The 21607-nt window shown below is 48.3% G+C and overlaps 1 protein-coding gene across 1 annotated transcript; it reads right to left on the bottom strand.

Annotated features, from left to right (window-relative positions):
• Positions 1-1212: 1212 nt before the first annotated feature.
• Positions 1213-20808, bottom strand: ASRGL1 (asparaginase and isoaspartyl peptidase 1). The gene is made up of 7 exons (XM_037052895.1): positions 20700-20808; positions 19405-19605; positions 14879-15021; positions 13736-13893; positions 3713-3831; positions 2820-2930; positions 1213-2414 (listed from the first exon to the last, which is right to left on the bottom strand). The coding sequence occupies exons 2-7, from the start codon at positions 19592-19594 to the stop codon at positions 2209-2211; spliced, it is 927 nt and encodes a 308-aa protein (XP_036908790.1). The 5' UTR covers positions 19595-19605; positions 20700-20808; the 3' UTR covers positions 1213-2208.
• Between the last annotated feature and the right edge of the window lie 799 nt (positions 20809-21607).

Raw genomic sequence — 21607 nt, 5'->3', positions numbered from 1 at the left:
GCCCACCCTCCCTTCTTTCCTTCCGTTCCCCTTTTCTACTTGGTGATTGTTATCTTCTCCTACGAAGACGCTCCTTTGCCAACCCCTAAAGCATCCGCCCCCAACCTTGTCAGCGCCACGGACGGGGTTCATGGAGGAAAATTTTTCCACGGACTGTGGTGGGGTGGGTGGGGGAGACAGGAGGCGGAGCGCAGGCCGAGATGTGGGTGGTGCCCATGGAGAGGAGGGAGGCTGGGGACCCCTGTCCTAAAGCGATTCTGCTTTACCTCCTGTGATGGCTGAACAGTGTCCTCCCAACACCCATATGCTGAAGCCCCAGCCCTGACTGCATTTGGAGGTGGGGCCTGTGAAGGGCGACGGAGTTCAAGGTGAGGCTGCTCAGTGGGCCCAACCTGAATCTGACTGTGTCCTTAAAAGAGGGGACATTTGGCCACAGTACATATGAAGGAAAGACCACGTGAGCACGGGGAGTGGAGGCGGCCATCTGCAAGGCAAGCAGAGAGGCCTCAGGAGAAACCCAACTGGCTGACACCTTCATCGTGGACTTCCGGCCGCCAGAACTGCGACAAAAGAACTGCGTGTGAGCCACGGTCTGTGAGCTTTTACTGTTGGCGGCCTTAGCAAACGAATACACCTGCTAACAGAACCCTCGATTCTGGCGGGCAGCCACCGCAGGCTGAGGCTGTCGAGGACATACACCTGGAGACTCCCTCCCAGGCTGGGCCAGTGTCCTCGGTTGTCCGCGGGACCCTTAGGACAAACACTGAGCAATCTTTCATTTCCCCGGGTCTTCACAGTGATCTGCTCTGTAGATAAAGTTAACACGCCCAGGGTCTCCAGCACAATTCAAACTCGGGTCTGCCTCCAAGTGCCGCGTCTTTCTCTTTAGTTCAGAGTAGCCGACGTGGGCGCAGCAAGGGTCCGGCCAGCAGCTAGAATCCTGAGGCTCTCGGTCTGAGTAACACAAACGGCCGCAAGGTCGAGCCACACACCCCGCTGATCCGTGCAGATGCTGGTCTGGGGTCTGCCTCGACCCACCCAGAAAAAGTTCGGTTCTTCTGAAAAGCGCGTCCTGCACCAGGGGGCGCGGGTGGCCACCTCCACACACCCCTCACCCGCGCGTGCCTTCCACCCCGCGCCTCTCCGCCGCCAGGCCAAGGGGAGCTGGCGTACGCACTCTGCCTTAGTCAGCAGTGACTCCTAAGCACACTGTTACTCTTTCAAAATACATTTTATTAGGGGCACACGGAATCGAAAGTTAAGCAATTTCTTTCCAGAAGGAAGGTCGGCCCTGACAGACTAGAAGGAGGAGCAGACATGTCACAGCAGAACCGCCACTCACTCCAGTGTGAGGAGAGACGGACAGGAGTCCGCCGCCCGCCGCCTGCCAAGGACACCACGTTCTTCACCAGGCTGACCGCACCGCACCGCACTCATGCCCCGTGCGGGGCGGCGTGGGTGGGGGTGGGGGCCGCAGCGCCGTCACCGTCACACTGTCAGCTCTGCCTCCGTCAGTCGCCCTCCCTGTCGCAGGAGAGGCGGAGAGGGCGCAGCCCGTGGCTCTTGCGCGAGCCCAGGAGAACGCTCGGGTTTGAAGGCGCGCCATCCGCGGTCTGCATCATCACCCTCGCCCCCAGAACAGGGCCCTTACGTGGAACCATCTCTATTAGCAAGTCGAGAAGATTTGAACTTTCTCAGAAAAACCGACCCACCCTCTCACTGCGGCTTCTGCCCAACCTCGTTCTGGGTCCAGAGGACTCACTGCCTGCCGGACTCCGCCCCTTAGCGCTGCCACCCTGCCTCCCTTTCAGGTCCCCGCCCCCCCTCTCCTCCCCACCTTGGCCTCCCCACGGGGTCCTCGGGGTCCTCGTGGAAAGGGCAACCAAGAGAGTGGGGGTGGGCCCTGCAGGGGCGGGCCTCCCAGTTCCAAGGGCACTCCCTGCACCCAGCTGGGTCAAGATCATGCCATTTTTTCTCTCCAGCCTAAGACAGTGGATTATGAGAAAAGCTCAGTCTTATTTCGAGCCCCCTACGGGCATTTCTCTAGTCGCTGTGGAATCTACCCCAAACCTACTGATCAAGGCAACAAAATGAGTGACAGACTGTAGAATGTTTCCATTTCTAGCTCTAATTGATTAAGCTGACTCTCCCCACCAGGAAACCGCACTTGACCTGCAGGCTGGCGCCAGCGCACAATCTTCCAGGGGCTCAGGACAGGTCGATGATGCTGGTCTCGCCAAGATCGATGCCGGAGTGCAGCTGGCCATCCTTGGCGGCCGCCCAGGGCATAGCTGTGGAGGTCCACTTCACTGCCCAGTCCCCTGCTTTGCTGACCACGATGAGGCCACCCAAACCTTTGAGCTTGGACTTCATATAACCCAGCGACATATCAGCAGCCTCTTCCAGTGTCTTTCCTAAAAAGAAGGAAACGTTGAGAAGTGACATGTTACTTTTGTAAGAATCGGATGGAGGAATCCTCTGCAGAATGGAAAACCAAAGTGAGGCAACAGAGGTTCCCCGTCCGCGGTCTCTGTTTGAGGGCTTCTGAGCAGGACCCGCACGCCCCAAGGCCCTCCTGGCCCCTAGAAGGGCCTGGCACCGGCCTTTTCTCCGGCGCCCAGGCTCCAAGCCTCTGCACTGCCCCTGACGGGGGGCAGGCAGTGCTGGCAGGCTCTCCCGGTCCGGATCCGATCCTGATCCTACCGGTGGGTGGGAAACAGTGTTGCCCTGAAAGCGGCATCTGCAGCGGAGGAGGAGGGGTTTCTGATGCTTCCCTGACTACCCAGCACGGCCAGACGGCGCGGGCCTGTTCGATGTACCTTGCTCTACGTGGAAGAGTGTGAGTCTGGCCAGATTCACCTTCAGGATGCTTTCCCCATGCCCCGTCGTGGACACGGCTCCGATGCTGTTGTCAGCGTAACCTCCGGACCCTGCTCAGGGAAAGAGACTGCTTCTGAGTAGCAGTGAAGAGACGTGAATGCACATCACAAGTCTAGTGCCACATGAAGGTTAAGTCCCAGGGAGTGCCAGAGTGTAGACAAGGATCTCGGATGCAACGGTGGGCGGACTGGCAAGCACCTGCGACTGCCCTGGAATCAGGAGGACCTGCACCGGCGCAGGCGGGGGGAGGGGCAGTAGGCCTGACCGTCCACGGAGCGGCTCCTCCGGGACAGCTCCCGCTCTGCCCCGATCCCCCCAGTCTTCCCCAGGTGGGAACATGCACATCAGCCCCACCCCCACCACTGGCCCCCTCCTGGGAGTTAGCGAGAATCCGCCTCAACCCTAAGGCAGAGAGCCTTTGCACCTGTACCATTTAGTGGTAGCAGTGCGTCACTTCCGTGCCACGCAAACGTAATAACTGCACCCTTAAATTCTCAGCTTTCTTTCTTTTTTTTATTAGAATATTTTTTATAGCTTTCTTAGTCCCTTCATTTGTGCCCATGCCTGGGAAGAGGTTTTGTGTATTGCACCCTTTGGGACTGAGTCTGTGGACCCTGAAACTGGAGCTACAGAGAAGAGACACTGCAGATAGCTTGGGGGCAACCCCACAAGTCACGTGACCAAGGACAGAGCGCCCACGGGACACACGGCAGTTTCTTCCCACCCAGCTGCCACTAGGAGGGGGAATAAATGAGGAAAGAGGAGACAGGAAAAGCAGAGTGGGGACTTGGTGACAGGGAAGGAGGGGGCGGGAGCCCTCCGCCAGGAGTACCTATACACGGTGAGTCCCCCACTCGGCCGACCATTTTATTCACGATGCCCCCCGTCGAGGTCGCATAAGCCACATTTCCTGTGCAGTCCAGGGCGACGGCTCCCACGGTTCCCAAGTTTCTGCCAAAAAATAAGGAGACAAAAAGTGACAGGCAGAGGATGAGTAACAACGGAGCCTGGCCCCATCTAGGCGAGTGGCACTTGTGAGTGGCATATGCGACACACTTCGGCTCCAGCATTCCTGACCTGCGGAGATGGCGGAGCGAGGCTGACTGCTCTTTGTTTGACAAGTCGGTGAGTTTGCAGACACGCCTTCAGACCTCCGCTTGAAGGGGACCTGGGGGACCTCGGGGCCCAGCCGCGCCAGCCATCTGCTGGCTGTGCGCCTTAGTGTTGTCTCATTTCCCCCCGCCTACGACATGGGGGTGAACGCAACTGAGTGCGCCTCCAACCTGAGCCCCTGCATAGATTCTCTGGCTCCCTGCCCCCCTCCATCCCACCTGCCCTGAGACCCTGAGTTGGTGGATCTGGGGTGCGACAGCCTCCCAGGTGACGCTGATGCTGCCCATCTGGACCTCGCTTTGCCTATTTCCGAGGCTTGCTCTAAAGGCCAAAAGGGTTACTTTCCCCTACCATTTTGTTATAAATCTTCAAGCAGAAAAGTTGAAGACACTGCGTTAGCCCTCTGCCTACCACCCAGACTCCACGAGGAGTGATATTTGAGGCACTTTTGTAAGTGCTGGGACCCAGCTGTGAACTGCAGGGACGACGTTCCTCCTCCCATGGAGCTGCCTTTGGGCCAGAGGGTAAAGGAGAACAAAAAGGCCAGGTTTTATTAGGAGCAGGGCAAGCCGAGGTGGCTACAGCGGCATCGGGGCTGCGGTGGTGGGCTGTGCTGTTTCAGAAGGCCTGGGCCTCTCGGGAGGGAGTGCCATTGGGGGCAGGAGTGTGGTCGCTCAGATCACGGAGTTTCAGGGAGGCCACTGTGGTCGCAGAGAATAAAGCAGGGGAGAGGGTGCGGCAGCCAGACCACGATGGCTCTGATGGGGTCAGGCAGGGGAGGCAGTGACCACGCAGCCTGGGGACCCCAGGGACCAACAGACAACTGTGCCTGTCACCCTGGCTCAGCAGTGCCCCTTCACTCTCAGAGTTTAAGTTCCAGTTTGAGCACAAAACCCTGTCATCTTCCTGCTTACGGGCCACTGTAAGGCCTTTGCGGAGTGACGCGGGAAGACACTGGAGAGCTTGAGCCAAGACGGGTCACCATGTGAGCTAAGTCTGAGAAGGAATCGTTCCCACCACTGTGCTGCCCCCCGAGTGGCTGAGACGAAAGGCTTGGTGTCGAGTGTGGGCAAGGCCTTGCAGGGGCTGGAGTCCTCCCTCCAGAGACGAAAGGTGAACGGCTGCAGACCCTTGGGGGCCCACCTGGCGGCGCCTACCAAAGCCCACTCAGTGATCACACTCCTACATTTCTGTCCAACAGCAGTGTGCTGCTCCCACAGCCAACCCCCACCCTGTTGTCCATGCCCGTGGGTCCTTTATACATGTGGGAGCGCAGGGCAGAGCGGGGCCGGGGGGTAGGGGAGAGCAATGGAGGAAGAACTGGAACAACAATGTAAAGAAATGTGCCGCCCACTCACCGCGTGCTCACAGCTGTGCTACTGTATCGCAGCAACCTGGAAACGACAGGGGGGCTCCCAGCGCTGACCCACCCGGAGGGCAGGCAGTGAGGGGAAGGGCCTGGGGGGTGCTTCTGCAATGCTCTGCTTCTTGCTCTGAGTGCTGAGTATGTGGGGTGTCCACTCCGAAAATTCACCAAAGGGCACATGTGACTTACTCACTTTTGTATGTGTGCTCTGCTTCTACGAAAGGTTTATCTTAACGGCCACTATGGTTGGTGTGTGTTGACTGAGGGGGATAAGACGGGGGGACAGATGGTGGTCTGTGGGGGTGGTTTCAGTGGACAAGGTGAGAAGTAGGCTGGGCTTGGGACACTGAAGGGTGAGTGAGGGGGTGTGCAGGCACACTAGACGTGAGAGCAACTCTAAGACTTTCGGGCTCTGGAACAGAAAGGCTGCAAGAAGCGTTGGTGGCAATGTCAGAGACTATTAGGGATGGGTGTTTTATTTTGCTGTTGGTGTGCTTGGAGTGGGGGGTGGGGTTGGGTGGGGAAATAAAAAGTTCAGTTTTGGACACAAGACTGAGGTACCTGTCAGGCAATCACAGAGCGTCTGAATCTTGCTAGACAAAGTCCAGTGTCTGGGGGCTAGAAGGGGGATCTGGTGTTCCGTTCAGAAGTAAACAGGAGCCCACTCACAGAAATCAAGTCCAGACAGCTAACAACCTGAATGTGAAACGTAAAACAACATTCTTCAAGCAAATCTAGGTGCTTACGTCTCGGGGCGGGGGAGCCTTCTAAGTTTCTAGTCTCACAACCTGCACAAGAAAAGGCAGCATGCACACTTCATTACAGGAAATGAGAGCTGATATGTGGCCAAACACCATAAGCAAAGTAAAAGCAAGATTAAAAACTGCAGATCTGGGGAAAATTTAACATAGATCAGACAGACTTAAGACCGATAAGGAGACAAAACAACTAAAGAGAAAAATAATCACAGTACAAAACAAGCAAACTCCTGGTAAGGAACGGCCCTCAACAAACGCCGAACGCTCGGCTGTTCAGTCGGGGAAGAGCAAATTTAAGGTGACAGCGTCGTCCTTCCTGTGCGAGATGAGGAAGGAGGTGCTAGCAGCTCTTGCTGGTGGCAGGCCCACCCCCAGCACTGGCCAGGGGTCAAGGCAAGCGTACAAGACAAATGGAGGCCCACACTTCATGTTTGATATTTGAAGTTATAAACATGTTGTAGTATTTTACTGTGGTAAGTGCAACTTAAAAATACAGGGTCTGCTTTCCTACTAAGATTAAGAACAAGACAAGGTTGTCCACTTTCATCACTTCTATTCAACATAGTATTGGAAGCTTTAGCCACAGCAATCAGACAAGAAAAGAAAAGGCATCCAAATCAGAAAGGAGGAAACAAAACTGTCATTGTTTGCAGATGACATGATAGTGTCCATAGACAATCCTATGGCCTCCACCAAAAAACTGCTCGACCTAATAAATGAATTTGGCAAAACAGCGGGATACAAAGTCAATGTCCAGAAATCAAAAATACAGGGCCTGGCACAAATAACGCCCCTTTTTGATTACATAAAAATCTTTTATTACAGAATCATAAGCATGTAATTCTGTAACACAACAATATCACTCTCAAGCACATCCTATGGCATTTCGGGTGAAATGTTCACATTGCTGTCCATCTTGTGAGGGACATTCACGCACCCACCAACCACGCTCCATGGTGCTACTTCTGCAGGACCCTGTAGAGTGAAGCAATGCTTTTCATGTGCCTGAAAGCTGACAAACTACCGACGATGAGTTAATTGTTATTGTCCACATCCGGATCCTCTGTTGATCAGCTGGGTGAGTGAAAACACACACACACACACACACACACACACACACACACACACACGATACAGAACTTGTGTATTCCACAAAATTAACTTTCCTTGCCTCATGCTGATTATGTTCTCATAATCAACATTTCTGTACATGAACACTCTATACAGAAAGTGTTTATGTCTTACCAAAGAAGACAACTTTTCTTGAGTCAATGTTATTCTGAGCAAGTTTTTAGTTAATTTTAGCGTGGAGCAGCATCACTCTGCCGAGGCAGTAGCAACTGGAATTTTCAACAGAATTCTTTTTTTAAAAATATATTTTATTGATTATACCATTACAGTTGTTCTATTCCCCCCCTTCATTCCCCTCCACCCGCACCCTCCCTCCCCCACCATTCTCCCTCCCTTAGTTTATAACCACGTGTCTCAAGTTCTTTGGATTCTATATTTCCCCCACTATTCTCGCCCTCCCCCCTTTCTATTTTCTACCTACTGTCTATGCTATTTTCTGTGCCTTCTCCCCATCCCACCCCCCTGTTTCTAACCCTCCATGTGTTCTTCATTTCTATGGTTGCACTCCTGATCTAGCTGTCCTCTTGGTTTGCTTTTATTTTAGGTGTGGTTGTTAATAACTATGAGTTTGCTGTCCTTTCACTGTTAATATTTTTCATTTTCTTTTTCTTATATAAGTCCCTTTAGCATTTCATATAATAAGGGCTTGGTGATGATGAACTCCTTGAACTTGACCTTATCTGAGAAGCACTTTATCTGTCCTTCCATTCTAAATGAAAGTTTTGCTGGATAAAGCAATCTTGGCTGTAGGTCTTTGGATTTCATGACTTGGAATACTTCTTTCCAGCCCCTTCTTGCCTGTAAGGTCTCTTTTGAGAAATCCGCTGACAGTCTGATGGGTACTCCTTTGTAGGTGACTGTCCCCTTATCCCTTGCTGCTTCTAGGATTCTCTCCTTCATTTTGGTCTTGGCTAATGTAATTATGATGTGCCTTGGTGTGTTCCTTCTTGGGTCCAACTTCTTTGGGACTCTCTGAGCTTCCTGGATTTCCTGGAAGTCTATTTCCTTTGCCAGACTGGGGAAGTTCTCCTTTATTATTTGTTCAAATACGTTTTCCACTCGTGGCTGTTTCTTTCCCCCTTCTGGTACCCCTATAATCCGAATGTTGGAACGTTTAAAGATGTCCTGGAGGTTCCTAAGCCTCTCCTCATTTTTTTGAATTCTTGTTTCTTCATACTTTTGTGTTTGGTCATTTTTTTCTTCCTTCTGTTCCATTCCATTGATTTGAGTCCCAGTTTCCTTTCCATCACTATTGGTTTCCTGTGCATCTCCCTTCATTTCAATTAGTTTAGCCTTCATATGTTCCTCTAATTTGTGACTATAATCTACCAGTTCTGTGAGCATCCTGATAAATAGTGTCTTGAATTGTGCTTCTGAGAGGCTGGCAATTTCTCGGTCGCCTAGAGTTACTGGCTCTGGGACTTTGAGTTCTTCTTGCACCATCTTTTGGGCTGTTTGTGCCTGTTCCATAGCAGGATCAGAGCCCTAAGGTGTTCACTAGCGCAGGGCAACTAAGTCGCTGGGTTGTGACGCTGTATGTGGGGGCAGGGTCAAAGAGGGACAATGGCTTCCCTCTGCCGTCTGCCGCCGTGGCTCCCACCAGCACCGTAGCCACCACCATCACCAGGCCCACACGTTTAGTTCCACTGCACGCGAGTGTGCCACCGCTGTCAGCCCTCCACCACTGGGTTCGCCCCCTGGGGCCTGCGTGGTCCGTCTCACTGTGTGCGAATGTGCGACCTTGGTCAGTCTGCCCAGCACCCCAACTGATTCCGGGCTGCCTCTGCGCCTGGGTCCGGGGCCCTGTCCTGCCCGACCCTGCTTGCTGCTGGCTCCGCCCCTCTTACCATCCCCGTTGAACGGTTAGATGTTGTCGGACTTCCGTATAATTCAATTTTCTGTCCTTTGGTTGTGTCTTTGTTTCTCCAAACCTTTGTTGTATTCAAACTTGGTTGTGGGAGAAGGCACAGTGTTTCCACCTATGCCTCCATCTTGGCGGAAGTCTCAACAGAATTCTTAAGCAATACTTCGATTTGGTAGTGGACCCTGGCTCTGACATTACCCGCTCACACGCTGAATGGGATTATATGTGATACGTTGTCACAGAAGAGATCACTGTTTCGATTCAACATTGTATTTCACAATCACTTATGGTTGTCATTTTCATCGCCTCAGGATTTAGATCCATGTAGATCTTACGTTCTTTCATATTTCAATGTTGGTATTCTATAAAGGAAACTGAAAGTATGTTGTTCGATTTTCTTCAAAACTCTCTTCAAATGATGCTACGCTCTGATACATATGAAGGTTTCAGGATTACTTGTGCGTGAATCTTCTCCAAGTCAGGCCAATGGTTTTGTTTCCTTGTATTTTTATTGGAATGTTGTTTTTCTTGCATATTTCACAGGCAGTTTTGGTTTGATTTCTTTAAATTTAAAATGATATTTTTAATCCTTTTGAAAATGAAGTAGCCAACAGATGTTTTTCAAAGCTTTTGTGAAGCTTATCAATAGAAATGAACAGTTCAAATTAAGTGACTGTAGAGAGCAAAGATTCAAAATTTCACTTTCTGTTAGAGTCAATGATTTGTTCTTTGAGAATTTCCTGTGGTTTTGATCAACATTTTTTCAATTTTGATCAACATTAAAATTTTTTTACTTCAACAGCATTTAGTTGGTACTCCCACCACGTATCTGAGATTTGTTATGAATCAGGACATGAGTCTGACTGGGCTGTTCCGTCTGGGGGCAGATCTGGAAGCCCTCCTACCGGGCCCTTCATGGTTCCGCATTGTCTCCACTGCTAGGGTCGCCAGGGGCACATCTCCTACAAGAACTCAAATCATGAGCCATCTGTGTCACGTAGATACTTCTGGGTTCTGGGACAAACTTCATGCTTACGGACCTTTTAATTACCAACCACATTAGCTCCATTGTCATAGGCTTGCCTTTGACAGTTTATCTTAGACTTTAGTCTAAGACAAAAAAATCCTTCCCAATTCTTCTCTTCATTCAAAACATTGATTTAGACTTCTTTTTTTTCTCTGGGCAGTAGAATGATGCACATAATGTTAGTTGTTCAACATGTCTTCACACCATGGAACATTCTAGTTGAACTGAGTATTGAAAAGATTTTGTGTGTGCCCTGGCTGGACTGACTCAGTGGACTGAGCACCGGCCTGTGAACCAGAGTGGCCAGTTGGATTCCCAGCCAGGGCACATGCCCAGCAGGGGGCGCACCAGAGGCAACCACACATAGATGTTTCTCTCCTTCCTTTTCCTCCCTTCCCCTCTCTCTAAAAATAAATAAAAATCTTAAAAACATTTTTTACATGTGATTTCACTTTTCACTTATTACCCATTAAAATTAATCTGTATTTTCTAGTCTAGATAGTAATCATTAGATTCATTATTATTTGTCCTAATTACATGTTTGGCATTTTATCAAAAGTTGAAATAACTGTTACTAAACCTAGAAATTTTCCACTGTTTTTTGTAAACATTGTGTTGATGGTGCCATAAAAAGCATCACGAGGTGTGGCTAAACACTGGACACATGGTATTGTTCTACCAAGGCCATTACACTGATATTTTGTATCATTTGCCCAGTATTATCAGTGGTCTGTTGTTTATTCAGCCTTCCCCCCAGTGCTGGTACCTCCCCGTGTTCTTTCCTGTGCGCGAGTCTTTGCGACTAGCAATTAGACCCTCCTCTAGTCATGAACATGATGTTTCAGGGGTTTCAGCTGAACTGCTCAAGCTGTGCATTTGGAAAGAACAATATTGTTACTAATTTTCATTGTTTTGATAAATAATTAAATCTCCACTGAACAAAGAATTTGTAATGTCCTGTCTGCAAATTTTATGTGGGTCGTCCTGGGAGAAGAGTGCTTACTTTTACTGTTTTGTTTCTAAAAATGCAAGCAGACTGCTTCTGGAAGATTTTTTAGTTCTTTTTTGCTTTTCTTTTGTGAGTTCCACTTTAGTATTTTTTGTCTATTGAGTTCTCGAGATTCACACTCATTTTTAATTGTCTAGAGATGAAAAAGTGAGATGTAATTATACTGAATGGGTAAAGTTAGAATGTATTTTCATAAAAACTAAAGAGCAAGCCCTGGCTGGTGCATAGCTCAGTGAATTGAGCGCGGGCTGCGAACCAAAGGGTCGCCGGTTCAATTCCCAGTCAGAGCACATGCCTGGGTTGTGGGCCAGGTCTCCAGTGGGGGCCACACAAGAGGCAACGACATATTGATGTTTCTCTCCCTCCTTCTCCCTCCCTTCCCCTCTCTAAAAATAAATTAAAAAAATCTTTTTAAAAAAGCAAAAAAAATGGGAAAAATTTGCAGATATAATTTCAAAAAGTTAGCTTTCCCCTAAAATAAACAGAATTATCTATTAATATTAGTCAAACCATGAATTATGATATTTAACATCAAAATTATTTAAAAGCTGAAAACGTTAACATTGTACTTTTGAACATTTAACTAAACCTTTTCAACATTTTTATAAGAATAAAGCCACTCCTAATTCTCATATTCAGTGTCCATCTCATTGACGACCTGAAGACCTGGCCCTCCCTGCAGGCGGTCCAGACCCACGCTGCACGTGCGGCCGAGCAGGTGCTCGCTGCTGTGGTGCTGAGCCCCGGACACAAGGTGTGACCAGGGGGAGGCCCGCTGTAAGTGCATAGTATGCACCAGGGTTTGAAGATTTAGTATGAAACAAGAAGATGAACTATCTCAAATAATTTCTTATATTGATTCCATGTTGAGATAATATTTTGGATATAATGGGTCAAATAGAGTTAATTTCACCTCTTACTTTTTTTAAAAAAAATTTTATTTATTCATCTTTAGAGAGAGGGGAAGGGAGGGAAAAAGAGAGGGAGAGACATTAATGTGTGGTTGCCTCTCACACGCCCCCTACTGGGGACCTGGTCTGCAACCCAGGCATGTGCCCTGACTGGGAATTGAATCAACGACCCTTTGGTTCACAGGCTGGTGATCAATCCACTGAGCTACACCAGCCAGGGTCCTTTTTACTTTTTAAAACATGGTGCTCATATTTGTAGTGGACAATGCTGGTGTACACATGTACAAATGTAAGAGTGATAGGAATCAGCCCTCACAAGTAAGGCTTGCAGACACTGCCCTAACTCATGAACACCCCAGGACCACGAGTCTAAACACGGAGAAAGGGAAGACAATGGACATCTGGCGCTATGGAGGAATGATACGTCGTCATGCAAGAATTTATCTGACAAGTTATGAACTTGCCTTTTCTCCTGCTGCTCGACTTCCCCACACTCCACAGCTGTGCCCACCCCTGATATTTGCAGTGGCACAGTCTATAAACCGTGAGACTCAGGGGTCCTTTGCTTCGGGGACATAGAGCAGTAGACGTACAGAAGCATTTCCCTGGGGGTTGAATGGTGTCCGTCACGGGAGCAGATGATGAGGAGGGCAATGCTGTGCCAGCGCTGAGTGGCAGAGGTGCCCAGCACTGGAACTAGCCAGCTGTTTTGCATAGCTGTGATGTGAGGGTGCTCCAGCATGCAGGGTGCAGGGCAGAAGCCCTTCTTACTGTTCTCTAAAGGTAATATGGGCTGGTGGAGATGTGTGTTGTTGTACAAGTTTTGGAAGACGCTGCGGCAACGTCTGTGGAAATGTCCAGGAACCACTGAGTAAGTAAGCCCATTCCTGCCCCTGCAGGTAGCCTGCAGACACAATGGCTACCAGCAGGTGGCGGTCTCGAAAAGCACCTTCTCAACCTGGGGAACTTCTCCTAATAACTCCTGCCTGGCCTCTCAACCTCCGATCTATTAAATTAGATTTTTCAGGGAAAGAGCCCAGACATGTTTATTTTGAAAAAGCTCCCTAGGTAATACTGAAGGATATGTCTGGTTAAATAGTACAACTCTAAAAAAATATGCGAAGTTAATGGATTATATTTCACTATAAACTCCCAGGCCATATTCAAATGATATTTTTCAGACTTTGTTTTAACTAAGGGGAGTTTTATTTGGGATTCTGAACTCTGCACCACAGAAAACCACAGTTCAGAACGCACGATTAACCCGAGCCCCCACGTGGCACCGGTTTCTCCCCACTGTGAAAGGGCTCCCGGGGTGCACTGGACGCCAGGGGGCCTGCTTGGTCTACTCAAGGTGCCAGACCCGGCAGGAAGCAGTCAGAGGGTCCACCCATGGACACCGGGCATTCTTCTGTTGAGTCACATTGGAGAAGAAACTCTGTTAGCTCAGTGTGAGCTACTACTCATAGGAGCAATAAATGGGGTTAAATTTAAGAATCAAAACAGCAGTTTCCCCATTACTTAGAGTGCATTATTTTGTTCAAAACAAACTGCCATGTGATATTTGAGCTACTTAAGAAATGCAAATAATCGCGTGTTTGTCAAACTTTCACACTTGAATGACGCCCCCCGCCCCTCCCCGCCCCCCAAGCCTGTGAGCCACAGAAGGTGCTTACATTTGCTGGTATGGTCTCTGAGCAGCTTTCTCTTGCTTCTCTTTCTGTAGGTGTCTGACGTTTCTCTCTGTTACCAGCTGCTCCCCAGGAACTGCTGGGACCCCCATGGCAGCTGCGAATTCTGCGGCACCCTGGCCAGTCAGGAAGCAGTGAGGTGTCTTAAACCAGAAAGAAATGGATAAATGGTTAGTTTTCGAAAAAGTTAAAATCTTTAAAAAAATTTTTTATTTATTTATTTTTAGAGAGAGGAGAAGGGAGGGAGAAAGAGAGGGAGAGAAACATTGATGTGAGAGGGAAACATTGAGTGTTTGCCTCTCGCACACCTGCAACTGGGGACCTGGCCCGCAACCTAGGCATGTGCCCCGACTGGGAATCAAACCGGCAATCGGTCTGTGGAACAACATCCAACCCACTGAGACACACCAGTTGGGGCAAGTTAAAACCTTTTAAACTGTTCCTATTGTGAACCTTAAAAATGCAAATTTCAGTGGCTTACTTTTCTGAATGTTGAAAGGAGCCTGGCTCTGAGTTTTGTATTTTGCCCTGGCTGGTGTGATTCAGTGGATTGAGTGTGGGCCTGCGAACCAAAGGGCACAGGTTCAATTCCCAGAAGGGGCACATGCCTGGGTTGCAGGTCAGGTCCCTGGTAGGGGATGTACGAGAGGCAACCATAGATGTTTCCCTCTTCTCCTTCCCTTCCCCCCTCTCTAAAAAAAAAAGAAAAGAAAGGAGCCTGGCTCTGAGATTTGTATGTAAAGAGCCCCCCCCCCAAATGATAGTATATTGCTAGGAATGTGACATATATGACCTTGAATTTGGAGAACTTAAATCTATTTGTGTTTAACATACGCTATTAAACAGTTGGTCTGTTCAGTGCGTATGTGTTTTATATGTGTTGAGAGAAGGCTGAACGCAGGAAGATAACATGAAAACAAAGTAATCACTGGGCCAGTGACCACCAGTCAAATTACATTGTCCGCAGAGCCAGAATCCTGGCTTATTTGAGAAAGTCAGCATTACTTCTATTCTTTTATATAGTTTTAGGAGAGTGACCGCAGGCATTTCCATATGGTCTGACCCCTTTAGTCACTGAAGTACAGCGGTGACTATGCCGTAGGAAAAGGGTGCGGTGGTCACATGTACCTTTTCCATGACAAGCCTCGCCAGTTTGATGGGATTTGCGATGCACCGGACTGCGGACACCGCTCCTGAAGACAGGTCTTTGCCACTCATAATGCTAGCATCCATTTCAACCTCACCATTGACGTTCAGGACGGAGCCACAGCCTAGACCCAAACAGAAGTTGAAAGCGAGAATTTCCAAGTGGCTTCTGAGTTTCCTCTAAGCCTCCTCCTTTGGTTCACCCTCCACTCCATCGCCAGAGGAAACAAAAACCTGACTTGGAGCCCCACGACCTGCAAAATCGATAGTACGAAGCCTTTCTGACCTGGCTTCTGACTTACTTTTCCAGCTTCACCTCCTTTCCTTGGCCACACGTTACTGAAACACTGGCTTTCCCTGAATGTATCAAAAGCTCTCTTTGCTCTGTGCCATTGGCAATGCTGTTCTCTTTACCACTAGTATCCTTCCCCCAGGGTTCTCTGCCTAGGGTAATGCCTACACGTCTAGCTATGCTGAACCTCTTTGTGACTGTTTCCTCATCTGTAAAGATGGAATAAGAACAAAGCTCAAGAATATTTGTTTATTTACATATTATTATTTTTAATCCTCACCAGAGGATATGCTCATTGATTTCATTTAAAAAAATTTTATTATTTTTTAATCCTTACCCAAAGATATGTTTTTACTGATTTTAGAGAGAAAGGAAGGGAGGTAGAAAGAGAGAGAGAGAAACATAGATGTGAGATAGGATCATTGATTGGTTGCCTCTCGCAGGTGCCCTAACCAGGGACCGAACACACAACCCACTCACGTGCCCTGGAATTAAACCTGCAACTTTTTGGTTCATGGTGGGGGTGCTTCAACCAACTGAGCCACCTGGCCAGGGATGTTCATTGATTTGAGAGAGAGAAAGAGAAAGAGAGAGAGATCTGTAGGAGAGAGAAACATCAATCGTGTGCCTCCTGTGTGCACCCTGATCAGGGATGGAACCGACATCCTTTTGGTGTACAGGATGACATCCCAACCAACTGAGCCACCTGGCCAGAGAAAGCATAGTTAAAGGATTATAAAAATACCCAGTTCCTAACAAGGTAACATTCAGTGTGTGGTATCCAGTAAGAAATTACCAGTCATGCAAAGAAACGAGAAAATCTGACCCATAAGAAGAAGGGAAAAAAAATCCATCAATGGTTAACAGATCCAGAAATGATAAGAATTAGTAAAGCAGCATGTTAAAATAGCTGTTATAACTATTGTTCCACAGGTACCAGAACATGGAGAAAAATATGAAAAGGGTTCAAATAGAATTTCTTGAGATGAAAAAAAAAGTCTGACGTGAAAAGCACTGCATGGTGTTAATACCAACTCAGGGATGCAGGTGGAGTCGGGGTGGAGCTAAGCGGCCGGACACTGCGCTGGGCACGTCTTGGTGCTGTGGAAAACCCACACGCGCTGGGACAAGGCACAGGATCCTAGGAGAGAAGGTGATCAAAGGGAGCAAACACAAGTCTTTCCGACAAAAGCTGCTGGAACAACTGGACACCCACATGTGAAAAAAAAGATGTCCTTCAGAAAAATGAACTCAAAGTGGATCACAGACACGAATGTAAAGTGTGAAACTATAAAATGCCTAGAAGACAACACAGGAGAAAATACAGACCACCCTGGCTCTGGCCTTTTAGGTTCACCGCCACAGGGCTGAACCCTGAAAGGAAAAATTATGATGGATTTCATTACAATGAAAAGTCTTTGCCCCATGAGAGACACGGTCAAGAGAATGAAGAGACAAGCCACAAACTGGGAGGCAGTGTTTATAAAAGACACACCTGCCACAGGACTGTTATCCAAATAGGCAGAAAACTCTTAAAACTCAACAATAAGAAACAAACTTGATTAAAAAATGAGTCAAAGACCTTAACAGACACCCTGGTAAAGAAGATATATGCAAATAAGCATATATGACAAATAAACATATAAAAATAAACTAATTTCATATACTAGCAACGAACAACTGGTAATTGAAATTTTAAAAAGTAGTGTTTACAATACCACCCCAATACAGGAAGTCATGAGGTATCAGTCTAATAAAATATAACATATGAATGCTGAAAACTACAAAACACTAAGAAAAGGAATCAAAGACCTAAGTATGTGGAAGTACATGCCGTGTTCATGAATTGGAAAGCTCACTATTAAGATTTTAATTCTCCCCATACTGATCTATAGATTCAACACACCCCTAGTCAGAATGCTAGTAGAATTTTTTTTGGTAGAAATCGACAAGGGGATTCTCGGATTTGTGGGAAAGGCAAAGAGACTAGAACAGCCAAAACAATAATGAAGAAGCAATAGAGTTGGAAGACTTAGTATGGAGTTTTAAGACAGCACAAAAGCACGGTAATCGAGATGGGGTGGAGCTGGTGCAAGAATGCACATGGGGATCAATGGAACAGAGCAGAGGCCAGAAACAGAGTGAAGCACATAAAGCCAACCCATTTTCAACAAGGGTGAATGGACAAGACAATGGGGAAAGAACTGCCTTTTCGACAACGGGCGCTGGGAACAATCAAGCAGAAACTGAACCTTGATACACACCTTGATACACACCTTGCACCACATATGAAAATTTATTAAGAATGACTTTATCGCATTCGTGGAACTGTACACTGAAACAGGGGGAAATTTTACTATATGTAAAAATGATACTAAAAAAACCCCCATTAAAGTTGTAAGATATTAGGTTAGTGGATTCTAGACCTGGTACTTCAGAGAGGGTGGATAAATAAAAATTCTGTTATCTCAAAGACCCTGTGAGCGCTAATCAAACTGAATTCTAGGGAGAACACATTAACTAGCTGAAGTTCTGTGCTGAGTACCGCTCAACTCCAGGGAAAGCAAATGGTCATTATTTGGTTGCCAATCGAAGTCTTTACAGAGTTTTCTATCACTCTGACTAAGGGGTCATTTTTTCCAGTGTTGGTTTCTAACAAATAAACTAATTTTAATAAACTAAATATTATGACATAAGTTTTAAACCTAAAGTAAAATCCATATTGAAATGTGAATACAGTATAAACAAAGACAACGTTCTTATAAGCATTCGGATAAACCATGTCACTGTTGGAATTACTGACCCCTAACGCAGCCGCTACCCAGAGTCAGCTTCTGTAGGAAGCTCCTGAATAGTTGTCCCAAAGGCTACCAGAAATACTGTTTGTAGTGACCTCAGCTGGGAAAAGCGAAGGGAAACCAGAGCTCAAGGGGGGCAGTCCGCCTGCTAAAAGTCCCACCTTCCTTCCCTCCATCTCTGATTTCCTTCTCTTCAGCCCCACTCTCTCGGCTCTCCACGGGCTGAATAGCAGAGGTCTGGGGAACCAGAACAGAGACGCTCTGAAGGCAGGCCCTGGCTACAGAGCAAAGGAACAAGGCCTAGCTCTTCGAGATCCCCGATCCACACGTCCTTAAATCACTCAGGAGACGGATCCTGTTAGAGAAGGTGGGAAACCAGGACCACCTGCTCCAAATCAAGGGCCTTTGTGAATAAGTGGTGTGTGTTAGCAGGAGGGCAGCGACGGGCATTTAGTTTAACGAGGGTCCCACTCAAACAGCGGGCTGCCCCTCCTGCCGGCAAGGGGAGGCATCTAGTACATTGTGGCTCAACGAGCAGCCATGAAAATGCAGTTATATCTCAAACTAGTGTCAGGCTGATTTATGAAATTTTGCATGAGTGTTAAAGAGTGCTTAGCAAAGGCAAGGGGACAGAACAAATAGTAAATAGTTAATGACTAACTGGTTAAGATTTCCTGCAATTCTTTTCCCTAACAGATGTTTGGTGGGTGGCATAATTCCGAGAAGTATTTTAATGCCTACATCTTAGGTTTTCTACTTTAAAATAAAGCAGAAATGAGTGTCTTCCAGCAAGTTACTTAACCTTTTTGTGCCTTAGTTTTCTCATCTAAGGCACATAGAAATGAGCATAATAATTACACCCAGCTCATAAGACAATGGTGCCGGTTACATTAGTTAGCCACGCCAATTTCTTAGATCATTGTTTGGTACATAGTAGTTAGGATTATTATTATTCTGATCAGTTGAGTGAAAGAAGGCAAACACGAGAGAATACATTCTACATGATTGCATTTACACGAAATTCTGGAGACCGAACATTAAGCCAGAGTGATAGAAGCAGATCAGTGGTTGCCTGGTGCTGGAAACGTGTTAAATCTTGATTGTGGTCACACAGGTGCATTATACATTTTTCAAAACTTAAAGTGGGCACAGTATATGGTGTGTGGTCCACCCCCATTCCCCACAAAAAATGTAACAAAAAGCCTCTTGGGATGTGAATTCTAAGAAGCAGTTTAAAGGAAAAAAAAAGGGTGGAAAGGTTTAAAAATTCTTAAAGCAACTTGGTCAACAGGTAATAAGAGAACAATTAAACCTCTTAAGTATACTAAGTTCTACTACAAAGGTGACTAGACACTTTAGAACGACTCCAGTTATTCTGGGGGAGAAGCTTAACCTGGTTCGCTGCGCTGCCAATTTACCTGCGTTGAACTCGGGATCATTTTCCAGGACGGTCACGGCTCCTTCCACAGCGTCAACTGCGCTCCCTCCCTCCTTTAGGATGTCGTACCCCGCGGTGGCGGCTTGGATGATTCCCTGGCGCACCCGCTCTTTGCGGTCCTTGGAGATACTGCTGGCTCCGCCACCGTGGACCACGACGACGGGATTCATGCCGACGGACCCTAGCGACCAGGAAGACAAAAAGGTCCTTTCAAATCGCTCAGGAAAACCTCAAGAGGCACAATTTTCTTGGGAGTTTCCGTTGAGGACACGATCCAGCTTCTACTCCGGGAGGAGGGCAGGGCTTAGAGCTCAGGCAACTTCTTTCTTCCTTTCTTTCGTTTCATAAATTTTTATTGTTGAAACCATCACAGGTGTCCCCCATTTCACCCCTGCCTTTGCCCACCTCCACCCGGCCCCCGGCCCCCTCCCCTGGCCTTCACCACCCTATTGTTAGTGTCCGTGAGTCATGTTAACAATCTCTTCATCTTCCTTTATCCAGTCTCCCTCCCCGCACAATCTCTCGGTCTGTTGCATGGAACTGCCTTTTGACCCAGCGATGCCACTTCTGGGGATAAAAATCCCAAAACACCAATCAGAAAGAATGAATGCACCCCTATGCTCACAGCAGTGTTATGCACCATAGCCACGATCTGTAAACAGCCCACCAGCGAGATGAGTGGATAAAAAAAAACTGTGGTCGCTTACATAATGTAATGCTACTGGGCAGTAAAAAAGACCGAACTTTTCCCTTTTGCGACAGCATGGATGGACCTGGAGATTACTACGCTAAGCAAAATAAGCAAGTCAGAGAAGGACAAATATTGTACCGTCTCACTTATATGTGGAATCGGGCAATTTCTTGAAACTAAGAGGGTAGGTGGGAAAAGAGGAGGCTGGGATTGAATTTTGCAGGAAAATCCTAGAGCGCCCCCTGGCGTCCCCCTTTCCCCCGGCTGCCCAGGCCCAGGGCACCCGCGGGCCTCAATTTTTCCGAGCACCGCAGTCTCTGACCCACGTTGGCCACGGCCCGGGGGATGCGAGAATGGCGCCACGGGCTCCACCTCCGGTCCCGGCTTTATAGGCTTGGACTTCCCAGGCCAACCTGTGCGCTGGGGTCCTGCCCGTTCCCCTCTAGCCGTAGCTCCCGGGCATTCATCGGCCTTGACATCCTAGCAGTGCTATCTCATCGGCGCCCTCCCGCCTCGACCCATCAGCTCCAGGGTGGGTTCTTCCCCAGTCTCCGGCTGCTGCTAGGGCAGCGCTATCGACTAACCGAGGACGCCGGGGGCTTCAGGATGGCCGGAGCCGCCCCGTCCGCCTCGGAACTTGCACCGCCCAGGCCCGGACGCGAGGCTGCTCTGAAAACCGCTGGGTTGGCAACTGCCCTGCGGGCAACGGCACAGCGCCTGCGCACGAGGGCGGGGCGCACCGCGCAGATTTACCGTAAAGCTCCAAATGCGGCGATGGCCCAAAGTCTCGCACATTTGCCAGGTCTCCACTTCTGGCTGGACCTGAGCCGTGTGGCTCCCAGACCGGGACGTCTCTGTCCCTCCACCCAGCAGAGATTCTTAGTGGGATGTCGGGCACCTCCACCTTCTCCTCCTCTTTCTTATAAGGCTGGAGATGCTTGAAAGGACGTGCCAAGTGTCAATCAATGGTCTGTGGCATCAAGACCAAGGGGAATCTCCAATTTTGGGGTTCCGTGAAGGTTTTGAAATTGAAAGTGTGATCCTTGAGGAAAAGGACACCTACTAAGAAGGGCTCCTGGTGGTTAACTTGGCTCAAATTTTCAAAAACAGAGTCTGGCACCCTTTTCTACACAGGACCTCTCAGTTAAGCTGCACTTAACTGGGGGAGAAGCCTGCACTGAACTGCCTGCCTGCGCTGTGTCCCTGCCATCTGAGCCAGCCCTTAGGAAGGAGGCCCTGGAGTCCTGTTTCAGCCCTAGGCTGAGGCCTTCCCCATCTCCCTTAAATGATATTCAAACTATTTCCCTGCTACAAAATCTTTGTCACTATCATCCAATATAGGAAATTAAGGTTTCTCAGTACAGAAACGTATTTTAAAAGGAGATTTAGAGGGAGTTACACTTAAAAAATAACCCACAAACGAACTTCCAACTGCCACCACAAGGTCATGATCAATCAAAGCCCTGGACCACAGTGGAACTCAGCACATCAC

This window comes from Sturnira hondurensis, unplaced genomic scaffold, assembly GCF_014824575.4.
Source record: "Sturnira hondurensis isolate 20B ecotype Veracruz unplaced genomic scaffold, ASM1482457v3 Scaffold0007797, whole genome shotgun sequence".
In the NCBI taxonomy this organism is placed as follows: domain Eukaryota; kingdom Metazoa; phylum Chordata; class Mammalia; order Chiroptera; family Phyllostomidae; genus Sturnira; species Sturnira hondurensis.
Note: the sequence above shows the minus strand (reverse complement) of the source record. Positions and strands in the feature narration are given on the sequence as shown.